The 11819-nt window shown below is 32.2% G+C and overlaps 1 protein-coding gene across 4 annotated transcripts; it reads right to left on the reverse strand.

The window, feature by feature from the left end:
• Positions 1–3950: 3950 nt before the first annotated feature.
• LOC107409042 (solanesyl diphosphate synthase 3, chloroplastic/mitochondrial) lies at positions 3951–11254 on the reverse strand. 4 transcript variants are annotated; one of them, XM_048477375.2, is made up of 12 exons: positions 10901–11254; positions 10713–10808; positions 10022–10102; positions 9821–9892; positions 9075–9203; positions 8353–8439; positions 7354–7425; positions 7149–7234; positions 6770–6902; positions 6113–6202; positions 5860–5958; positions 3951–5459 (listed from the first exon to the last, which is right to left on the reverse strand). In XM_048477375.2, the coding sequence occupies exons 1-12, from the start codon at positions 11045–11047 to the stop codon at positions 5280–5282; spliced, it is 1272 nt and encodes a 423-aa protein (XP_048333332.2). In that variant the 5' UTR covers positions 11048–11254; the 3' UTR covers positions 3951–5279. The 4 variants fall into 4 exon arrangements, with proteins under 4 accessions (XP_048333332.2, XP_060671685.1, XP_048333333.2 ...); XM_060815702.1 differs by having other exon boundaries at positions 10965–11253; XM_048477376.2 differs by having other exon boundaries at positions 10713–10811; positions 10901–11042.
• Between the last annotated feature and the right edge of the window lie 565 nt (positions 11255–11819).

Genomic DNA, 11819 nt, shown 5'->3' on the forward strand with positions numbered 1-11819 from the left:
ACTATTATTTTTTAATTGATATATCATATAGTATCAGTGTTTCAAATCAATATTATATTATAGCGTGCAGATTTACCACAATAGCTATAATATGCTAAAGGTCATGAAGTTGAATTCATTCCATATGTTCATTATTGCTACAATACTTTTGGTACATTAAAGATCATGAGGCTGGATTTATCCCATAAATTCATTATTACCACGATATTTTTCGTACACTAAAAGTCATAAAATTATATTCATCGCACAGGTTTATATCGATACCTTTTAGGATGCTAAAGATCATGAAATGAATACATCCCATAAGCTTCTTTCTTTTATTGTCCACTGTTTCAAAACACCATGCACCACTTAGCAACGCTAGACATATCATATGGTATATTGTTTATTCTTTTGCGTATATTATCAATTTTCAAATATTTATAATTTTATTACATTTTCATAAATATTTTGCAAATTATGTTTATATTGTTTTATACTCAATATTTATATCATAATTAATTCAATATATAATATTTTAATGGTCATTGATTTTATACTATTTGAATATCAATTTTATAATAATGATATGGGCTGAAATAATTTTGGGAACCTTTAAAAGGAATGGAAGGAAAAATCTTGAAGAAAATTTTACAAAAATAATATATTATTTTTCTATTATATCTGAAATATCTTTATTTTTATATTTCATTTGTTTTTAAATTTTCTCCTAGATCCACGTAGCTAATTGATAGTTTACCTTGATAGTTTACTTCACGCATCGTCTATTATTCTATGATTCCCATAGCAACGGCATTACTTAGCTTTTCATATTTATCTTTATTTTACTAGATTTATTTGCATCAGTTATAATTTTAAATTTTACATATACTCTTATCAATTGTAATAACTATATTATATATGTGCAGTTATTACCTATAATATGATAAGCTATAATTGTAGATCATAATTATGAATTTACATATTGTCGTGACTATCTTTATATTGAAATATATTGTCGTGACTATCTTTATATTGAAATATTATTGTCGCGACTATCTTTATATTGAAATATTATTTGTTATAGCATATGTTATTTGTGCACGATTTAGATGAGATTTCATTAGTATTCTCGAATTACCCAATGAAACTTCAGGGATCACCCCGAAAATACTGAAAAAGTTCCCAAAGTGAATCTTGTCCAAATGCTTATAAGCTTGTGTCTTTTGTTCTTGATCCTGCAAAGATAGTGGACGATAGAGATTGATCTAAGTTGGCTTTTACGTGTTGGGCAACTATTTCATTTATCATATGTGACATCTTCATAGCAGTAACTTATTCTAATTATTCCGTTAATATTACTCGAGAGCATTTTCACGTCAAGTTTAGATTTTTAGAATCCAAAATGTCATTAGCTGCTGTTGGTGGCTTGGCTTCTCTCGTGTCAAGACATCAAATAGAAGTAAGGTATGGACTCGTCTCCCTTTGGTGTGATCAGGTTAAATGTTACTCCAAACATTTCAATGCAAAGTTCAAGACTTGGTATTATTGCTTGAAATGATAAAACAATGATGATAAGGATGTAGATTTTCAAAATTAATATTATTAATCCCTCTATAGAAGCTTGTGCTATTTACTGGCTTTTCTTTCAGAATTGCAAGAGATCACGGACGTAGACATATTCAGATTAAAGGTAAGGCTTTGAATATTATTTCTGCTATTGTTTCTGATGATTCTGTTGTTTGTGAAGTGGGAATGGACTACATTAAAGAAGCTAGAAGTCTTCATGCTTTTTTTCAATCTTTTTTGGTTCAGTGAATGCCTAAAGAAACTAATCATGCAACTCATAAATTGTGCATGTGGAGTTTTTACCCAGATGATCATTTTGGTCAAGTTAATATTACCGAGCCGCTACTGTTTTGAAATCTGCATAGGCTAAGGATTTTTCATGGAGTGCGGGCTAGTTGGTTTGCTTGCTTAGTTTTCTTAACTAGCAAGAAAAGGAGAAAAAAAATCTCTAGAAAATCAGTTTAGAAAATGAAAGATGTTTATTACATTAAAAAAAAAAAAATTTATTTAATCTAACTAGTTCGATTGAATATACCATTAGTGATTTAAATAAACAATATTTACCACATATTAACTATTACTCACATAATTTTCTATATTAAATGTTTATTTTGCATTTTAAATAGACATTTAAATATAATAACCATTTTTCATTTTCTAAAATTTGATGCATAATGAGATTGTCATAAAACTTTTGCAATTAATGTGTTATAATTACATAAAAAATCCAACACAAGTAAAAAAATATTACAACACAAAATCGAAGCATGCATGCCAAACAACATCTAATCCCATTTAATAACTTCATTAGTACTCCTCGTGTTCCTTTCGAAACTTTTAGGCATCATATCACTTCCTCAAATTCTTCACGAAATTGACTCACCTAAAAGTAACCATTTTTTTAAAAGATAACATAACAAAAAGCTATAAAAAGGTACATCTTTCCTCTGAATAATAATTTAGCTCTTAGTTCTTTGTTATTGATTTTCGCTTCTCTACTTTTTTTTTTTTTTTTTTTTGGGTGAAAAGTTAGGTCTTCAAAATCAAATACTCAGACAGCAGTCAAACCATTCAGTAAAATCTTCCCATTAAATTGTCATATTCCTATCTAGATTCCACCATGCCATTCTCAATCTTCCACTTTCCAAAGCTACAATAAGAATGATGATGAAATAGGTTCTGAATTATGACCCACTATAGCCAACATCAAGGTATGCATCAAGCAAAAGTTTAGCATCTTTTGTTGTTAGACGTTCTCTACCATAGTTACCAGACATTTTTCCCAAATGGATTACTATACTTGCTTCACTACCATAGATACCAGAATTTTCTACCCAGCTTAATATATAAAGATAAGACATAATTCAGGATGGGATGATTAAAAACTTTTTTTTTTTTAATTTGGTAAATAAACATTATACTGCACTGTCTAAAGATTATAATAGAAACATTTATGCATCACAATACAAATTAAGGTTAGGGTCAGCATTTGTTCCAATAAACAATTTATTTTCTTTTTTGGGTCTTCAGATACCCAAAATCAGATTATTCTGACTAGTTTTCTCAACATTTATACAAATTAAGGTTATAGAACGATTTCCACTTACATCTGGTAGCATAGATTTCGGCTATGATTATCAATATACTTTTACCCGAAAAATCCCTTGAACTCCACACAGAGATCAACCCCTGCGGAATGTAAGGTGTTCAGCATCTTTCTAACTCGGCAATGAAATTACGCTAATAGATATTTAGTTCAATAGTCCTTAAAAGTAACAAATGAGATGAGAACATACCCCCACTTACTTTTGGTCCAAGATTCCACTATCTCATTACGAAATTCAGGTTGGATTTCCTGCAAAATAACACAAATGCATATGCATAGTAATAAAGCTGGTAATTGGATAAAAATGACAATTTTTTTCTCAACTTACCGAGAAGCCTAAAGGCATTCATAAGTTTTTGTAAAAAGAAGGCTGACAAACTGATAAGCAAATCGAGGGAATAAAGCAGAATATATGGATAGCTGAAAAGATCCTACAAAAGTGCCACAGAAAGAATGATTAAACTTCTTTAATGTCATTGAAAAATTGCTTCTTTTTCATACACATGAGAAAGATATCATGTTTCTTAAAACCTAAACATCCCAAATTAAAATTTTGAAAACAAGAAAGTGGAAATTCATAATGCCAAAAATAACATTCTGAAAAATCCTTACAGGGAAAAAATGATTCAAACTATCAAAAGCCTTTTAACTACGAATAAAAATTGCTTCTTATGTACACACATGAAAACAAAATATATACTGTACTTCCAAAACCCCAACTTCCCAACAAAAACTTTCAAAAAAATTGAAAACAGAAATAAAACATAACAGAGCACATAAAGGATGGAAAAGGGGGTGGAGCCCGCGACGCCATCACAGCCCCACTTTGATTACATTCACAGAATTTTGGGGGGCTCTGACTGCGGGCAGTCTTCATCGCAGGGTCAGAGTGCAGCCAATTAGGGCCCCAAAAAACCCACGGAGAAAAAAAACCCCATCTCAAACTCTCTGTCCCATACGGCTTACAGAGCCGCCTCGGCAACCCCTAAAAGAAAGAGGGTGGGTGGCTCAGCCATCGGAAGCAGAGAGAAGAAGCTAGGGTTTCGGGGATTGAAGGAAACCTAAGGCGGCTTCTCTTGCTCTGCTCAGATAAGATCAAGTAGTTGAGTCCGATGCGTTTTTGCTCTTCCTATTTATACCCACTCTCATGTCCTTCTTCCTAAGCTTGCCTTATCTGTTTCATTGTTTTTATTCCCCATAATACCCTTATAATTCTACCATATTTTACTCTATTAAAATAAGCTAGTTTGTTTCTGAAAAATTGGATTCTTTTTTTATTTCTTCTTTCAATTTTCATATTTTGAAGTTCATATAAGTTATAATAATTGTATCTTTAGATCAGTAAAAATTTTCATATCAATTTTGATCCGAAAAGAAAATTCTTGAACCACTTCATTTATTTATTCTCTTTCCTCTTTAGAATTTTTGCCTTTACCGCATGAATAATGGATGAATTCTTAACGTCTATTAAAATAGTTCCCATATGTGCAATTGGGCAACTAACATTTAAAATGCAATGAAAAAAATAATTAAAACATTTTCAAAAGAAGAAAAATAATAATAATAATAATTTAAAAAATAAGTAAAACGAAGAATAAATTTGTTGGCTAATTTGAGAGCAAACAGAGAATTACCATATTTATGGCACTTCATATGACCATTGTTTTAATTTTGAACTTCTATAATTGAATCATCAAAGTCAATTGAATGTGACATTTTGTATGGTAGTAATCTGCTTAATAGATGAGTACCATCGAAAGCAGTATCACCGTCAATTCCCCCACAACAGAACCAACGTGCTCCCTGAATTTTATTCATCTCTTCAACAGGAACAGGTATGTCTTCTGTTTCAGGCGACCCTTTCTATTACCTTGCTTTTCTTACCAAGCAGTCCCTCTCGTTGTCAAATAAAAAGGATTATGACACACAATACATCCAGCAGAACAAAATATTTACCTATCACTAGGCCTGATCCTATTCTGCAGTGTTAATTTACATTTTGGTCAAAATTATGAAGAACCAAAGTCGGGATAATCTAAAGAATATTGACGAAGTAACCATGCAGCAATACGAAAATTTTGAAACAATTCATCGCTATATGCTTTTTCTTTCCCGGTATTTTCCATCATTTGGTTCTTTTAACGACCCTCTGAGTGAGATCTACAAGTGCTCTTCTTGACCTTTTCACATCTTCATCATCGTTTTCAGGTAATGAATCAATTGCTTCTGCAGCAAGGTTTGCATGCTTCATTGCTAGCTCCTTTGTCTTCTGAATTCCATGGCTCCTTCCCAGGTACTCGAGGGCCTGCATTTTTCAGACGCATCGTAAATGAAGTATGCATTAAAAATGATGCTTTCATGATTGCAAATCCATGAAATATTCCCAGGCAACAAATCTCATAAATATAAGACTATTTATGCCAATGATTACTAGGGTGAAGTACCATCATCCATAAAGTAATTTAAATTTTAAAACAGGAAAAGTGAAAAGGATGACAGACTCGGAAGTCTCAGAAACTTTTAATCAGATTTGAATTTGGTCAGAGAGTTTCTACAATCAGCTGACAATATAACATGATTAAACAAGATGCAGTGTAACCAGCCCACATTAACATTGAAAGAGACGATGTATAAATAGAATGGAGAAACAACTCTCAATATTCATCATAAACCAGTATCACAAATTACACATAAACAAAACTTACAAGATCAACATTTGTGGGGTTGTCAAAACCCTGCTCAACCACTGCACGCAACTGAGGAAACTCTTCTATGGCAAACAATATCGGAGCAGTTACAATGCCCTACAAAAAAACATGTAGTGATTTCATACAAGGTGACATGTAAAAACAATCTATTTATTTACCACACTACACATGTGATAGACACTTGCACACAAAACGAGACATCCAGTTGCAATGGAAAGAAGGAAATATCACACTGAAAATAAAAAATTACATGGCGGATATCAGATAAGGATCCCTTTCCAAGGGAAGCTGATGTGCCTGTGAAATCAAGAACATCATCTATTAACTGATATGCCAAGCCCTGGAAGAAAAAAGAATTGAATATGTTAGCTCAAAGTGAAAATTCATAGTTTCATATATTTAGCAAGAGAACTATTGCAAAAATGACATATGATACACTTAAATTTGCTTTTTCCTAAATGATACAGTTTAAATACAACAAACTTGGGCCTTTCAATATCATGCATGCCTAGCATTACAGCCACAACAATTCAAAACGTAAACAAAGTTTGGGTGTTCCTTTCTGCTGAGAATGGAATAGAATAGAATAGAAACAAAATGATAATAAAACCATACTAGCATCAATCATACACTCATATGACATATTTTTGTTGCAATTTTTTAAATCACTCTAGCCTCAGATCAGCTCACATGAGACAATCTGTCCAAACTTTGTTTAGCGTCATAATTCAAAGGCTCAAATTAAAATAAGCTTCAGTTGCCACTCAGACATTTACCTAGCTTAGAACAAAATGTTCACAAACTCATAAGAATTCCCACTGATACTTATTTGGACAAAAAAAAAAAGAAATGTAAAAAATATAAAAAGAAGAAGAAGAAAGACAGAGAATGACTTGATTTCACAAACCAGATTTTTGCCATACTCATACGCCAATGTTGCAACTTCTTCTGTTTGCCCTGCAAGGAGGGCAATTGCCTTGCAACTGTTTGAAATCAATGATGCAGTTTTGTAGTATGTCTTTTGCATATAGTATTCCATGCTGCAAATCAAAACAAATATCCTTGAATACTTGATGAACAGTTAAAAGTCAAAACACCAGTAATAACCAAGGCTGGTAAATCATTACCAGTTACTCGTATAAAATTTCACCCCCAAAAAAAAAAAAAAAAAAAAAAAAAAAAAAAATCATGTGTTGTAAAGTACATTTACTCGTTATAATATATATCATATATGACAAAAGCTTATAACATATATTGTATATGACAAAAGTTGCAAAGCTATATACCTGCACCGTTGACCAGATGATGTTGTCATTTGCATGGTTTCACCAGTGACAAGGTGCTCCACAACAGTTGCCAATAGTGACACAACCTAAAAACACTTATAGATTATGCAAAGCACGTGTTAAAACAAATCAGAGGAATGCATACACTTGCATACAGATGCTCAATATATCATTGCATATTAGCACAGAAGGTGTATATGTATACCTCTGTGTTTTTTAATGATGCAAGTGCAACACAAGCTCGAGAAAGCAGAAAATCTCCTGCTAATACTGCCAACTGCATGAAAAATGACAGAAGAAAGTAATAAGGTTAAGGCTTGGACCACATTCCATAAGTACCTATCAACTACAAATAGAAGCTATAAATAAGCCTATAAAATCTGTGGAAAACAGTGCAACTTCCTTCTACCGTGCTAGAATTCATTCTATATGTATTACAGAAAAGTAAGATAAATTACAGCCTTAAATAAAAGGATTTCATCAAAGAAAAGAGAAGGGCATCAGAGGAATTCCAGCCTAACACGACTCATCTGAGCCAACAATATAGAAAAACAAAAGCAATAGAAGAACACATCAAACAGATCAATTTTTTTTTTTCCCTTTTTGGGTTAACAAAACCCCTTCAAAAACAATATGCATACAAAAAACATAAGCAGAAAATAAGTTGTCATTTTGAACACACAGATAAGGTCATCCTCATTCCTTTCCAAAACTTAGTTCATGTTTTACAAGCCATACAACCCAGAGCAAAGCCAATACCAAGATTCATATAAAGCTTCTCTCATTCATGCAAAAGATTTCTAAATCTAATGATAGGTAAAGGAAAAGGAGGATAAATTTAAAAATAAAAGTAACAAAAGAGGAATGTATGAATGTTTTCGAAAAGAGTATCTGTTCTTAAAAAAGAGAAAACAGTGTGAAAACATACTAACAAATGTGTTTCTGGAAAAGCGTTTTCACACCAGTTTTCAGAAAACAAACTTCAGTTTGAGAAATAAACAAGGTTTCAGTTCACGTTTAGACTTAGAAGATGGTATCAAATGAAAACATTATCTTTTTTATTGTTTCTGAAAACAATTTTTAAGATACAGTTTTGAAAACAGGCACTAAAACTTAGGCCAAGTAGCAAAGGTAAAAATAAAACAGCATACATGATATAAACTAAACAAAAAAAGTCAAAAAATCAAAAGAGCAAGAACCGCACCTTATTTCCCATCACAAAGTTTAATGAACCAATACCACGTCTAGTGTCTGCATCATCCAAAACGTCATCATGTAGAAGGCTTGCAACCTAAAAATAGCACACAGTTACTAAATTATACCAATACCTCTGAAATAAATATATATATATATATATATAGAAATATATCCAGTCGTGTTTTCTAATGGAATGCCAATAAGACAACCTCTTCATGGCTTTCCTACTTTACTAATAGAGAGCAACTCATACTTCACATCCTATCCCATAACAAAAGTTTATATAAAGTACCATTCACAGATATCCTCTCTCTCATTTTCAACTATTAAACATAATACCTGAACACAGATGGCAGTCACTTGTGTGAAACAGAAACATTTTACAAAAGATTAGACCAAGGAAAATGAAGGGAAAGATTACAGGATTTCCAAATCTCAAAAGCCAATTCAAGCTTCAACATAACATTCTTTAATATTTTTCCCAAGATTATGAATGAAAATGACATGTTATTGGGAGTATCAGAAATGATCCAGAGTTGCATGCATTAATTGAAATTACTTTTAAACCAAGCACCATTCCTTGTCAAATAAACAGGAATGTTATTGGTTAGCCATCAACATAGAACCTTTCATGCAAGAATTTTATCCAAATTGTACTCATTTCTTTGAAAGAATTGATATGTTCTGAAGATAATTCATGAAGGTTAACAAAATTCTTAAGGAACTGACATGGATCATCTCTGTGATTTCAGCTATAGACTGCTGCCTATTTCGCATCTCTGTTGTCACAGAATCTCCTAGCCCTTTAGGAGGCTCCGGTACAGAGAGATTTACAGCTGTAGACATCAACAATAAAACCTGCATAAACATTTTCTTGTTGTCACACATATGAAAGAAAGGTGAAGATAAATGAAACGATACATAATTAGTTAAGTAACCCAATGATATTATCACCATATTCTTCCAAAAAGGTGTAGAAAGAGCAAAGTGCATTAAAGGTGAAAAACAGAAGAAAAGTTATCAAATTTGCTTTGATTTAAATTCAAAAGCATAAAAGAAGAAAAAGAAACTAAAATAATCATGACAAAATAATGGATTAGATTTGCGTAGCATATGAGTTGTTTGCCATAAACAGAAGAAAGGTTTCAGGGCAATCAGTGAATGATTGGATGTGTGCACGAGTCACCTAGAGCTCAAGCAGATAACAGCTCAAAAGGCTTCATCAACTAAGCCAGTAGTATTACTTACAAATACTCAGAAAACTATTAATAATACGGATGCATAACAGCAGCTTAAACTATGAAATTTATGACAAAATAAGTGACGGGAGAAGAAAAGATCAATTCTGAAGACAAAGCAGTTGTTGCTAGGATGCATAAATGAATCAAGGTTTTTTTATGCTACGAGCAACTTTTAACAATGTTTTATGATAACAATCATATGGTACAAATCTGCAATGGCATTATAACTATTACCGTGGGACGGAACCTTTTTCCCTCCACCCCCATCTTGAAGAAGTATTCAGCAGCTGAGGCAAGCTTAGGAACCTGGATGAGATGAAATATAAAGCCCCAATTTCGTTATACAGAGATCAAAAGACCAACTAACATTTTCTGTACCATGTTACAGAACAATACAAGTTAAGACTAAAAGGAGGAGAAAAGACAAACTGATACCTCGGCAATTACCATGGACCGTAACCTGTCAGCAACAAGTGATAACTCGTCAGCAACAAGCGAGAATGGGTCATGTTGGTCCTGAAAAGCAGATATTAAAAATATTAATCCAATGTGTATTTAAAAACGAGATAGTAAGCAAGTGAAAAATGTATATCCTGATAAAATTCATAGAAGTCCATACGCAAATAGGAAAATTGCAAAATAAAAATATTAATCCAATGTGTATTTAAAAAAGAGATGGTAAGCAAGTGAAAAATGTATCTCCAAATAAAATTCATAGAAGTCCATACGCAAATAGGAAAATTGCAAAATACATTTAAGGCAAGGATCAGTAGAGAAATATACAAATACTAAACAAGAAAAAAAACAAAGAGCGACCTACTTATCCTTGAGACTACAAATTAGGCTTATTGTTGTCATTTCCTTTTCATCTTTTATGTTTTCCATTGTGGGGGTTGGGTGTTAGGTGGGTGGAGGGGTAAACCATGTGAGAATCAGACGTTCATAACATATTATAAATACTGAAAAATTATGTTAGAAGTCAGAGCTAGCATGGCCGAAGAAAATTCTTCCTTTTTGAACTCCTGGGTAAAGATGTAAATAATGCAAATGATATAAGCAGCTAAAATAAAAAATAAAAACATTGGCAAACAAAGAGGCAAGGACAATGAAGAACCAATACCCCCACCTCAACTATAGAGCTGCTCTGCTGATGAATTTGATGCCTGGAACCATGCAAGGAGGCAAGAAATCCCGGAAAGAAATCATGTCTGCCGCTTAGAACCTACTAATACAACACCAAATCAAACCAATTAAAAAATAAACCTCAAAAGCAAAAAAATGTCAGAAACTTTGAGACTTGAAAACATTGGTAACCATGTGGGTGGAGTGGGGAAGAAACTTGGGATTGTTAGTGTGAATAAAATGGTAGGCACAGTACTCCAGTTGGCTTGAAAGGAACAGTCGGCGCAACCCATTGAAGCTGCTTCTTGGAATCCGAGAAAACCCCCGAGAAAACAGCATCCTAATAATTCCCACCTAGTTTCCAAGAAAATGATCGGCAAACGTTTAGAAAGAAGGAGGGAGAGATGTATTTGTGAGACAAAGATTGAGTTTTTGAACTCTCTATGCAACAGAATATGGGCTTCTTAAGCGCCACCACCGAGGACTTCCCATTTTTGCGATGCAAAAACGCTGTAGGCTTTTTGACCTTTTTTTTTTTTTTTTTTTTTTTTTTTTCCTCCCTTTTCTTTTTTTTGGCAATTATTAATTAATTAAATTAATAAGCATGTATAGTTTTTTTTTTTTTTTTTGAAATAATAAGTATCTATAGTTTATATTTATTGTTGACTAAACCAGTTTGGTTTTTTAGATTTTGGAACATTCTCATTCATTCAACAGTTCGTGATTTCCTTGAATCAAACCTTTTGTTTTTTTTTTTTTACTTGGTAAATATTCCTCGAATCAAACTTGATACGTTTCACTTGTAACAAATAAATTAATTAATTAATTGAATAAATAAATAAATAAACCAATTGAAGTTTCAATTTTATTTTTTTTTTAATGATTTTCCGTTCTATATTATGTAGTTGTTTTTTCATGCTTCATATTGATCCACACGTTTCTTTTCAAGACCAATAAAAGAGCCGCATATCATGCACAGTGAAAGTTGCTTCTTTTTTATATTTTTTAGATTTTTTATTTTATTATGTGTGTGTGAATATCGATCTTAATTAAAGTATGGAAGATCATTTTCTTAACCATCCTCTTAAAAAAAATATTATAATTCAAATAC

Source organism: Ziziphus jujuba, chromosome 3 (genome assembly GCF_031755915.1).
Source record: "Ziziphus jujuba cultivar Dongzao chromosome 3, ASM3175591v1".
NCBI lineage: Eukaryota > Viridiplantae > Streptophyta > Magnoliopsida > Rosales > Rhamnaceae > Ziziphus > Ziziphus jujuba.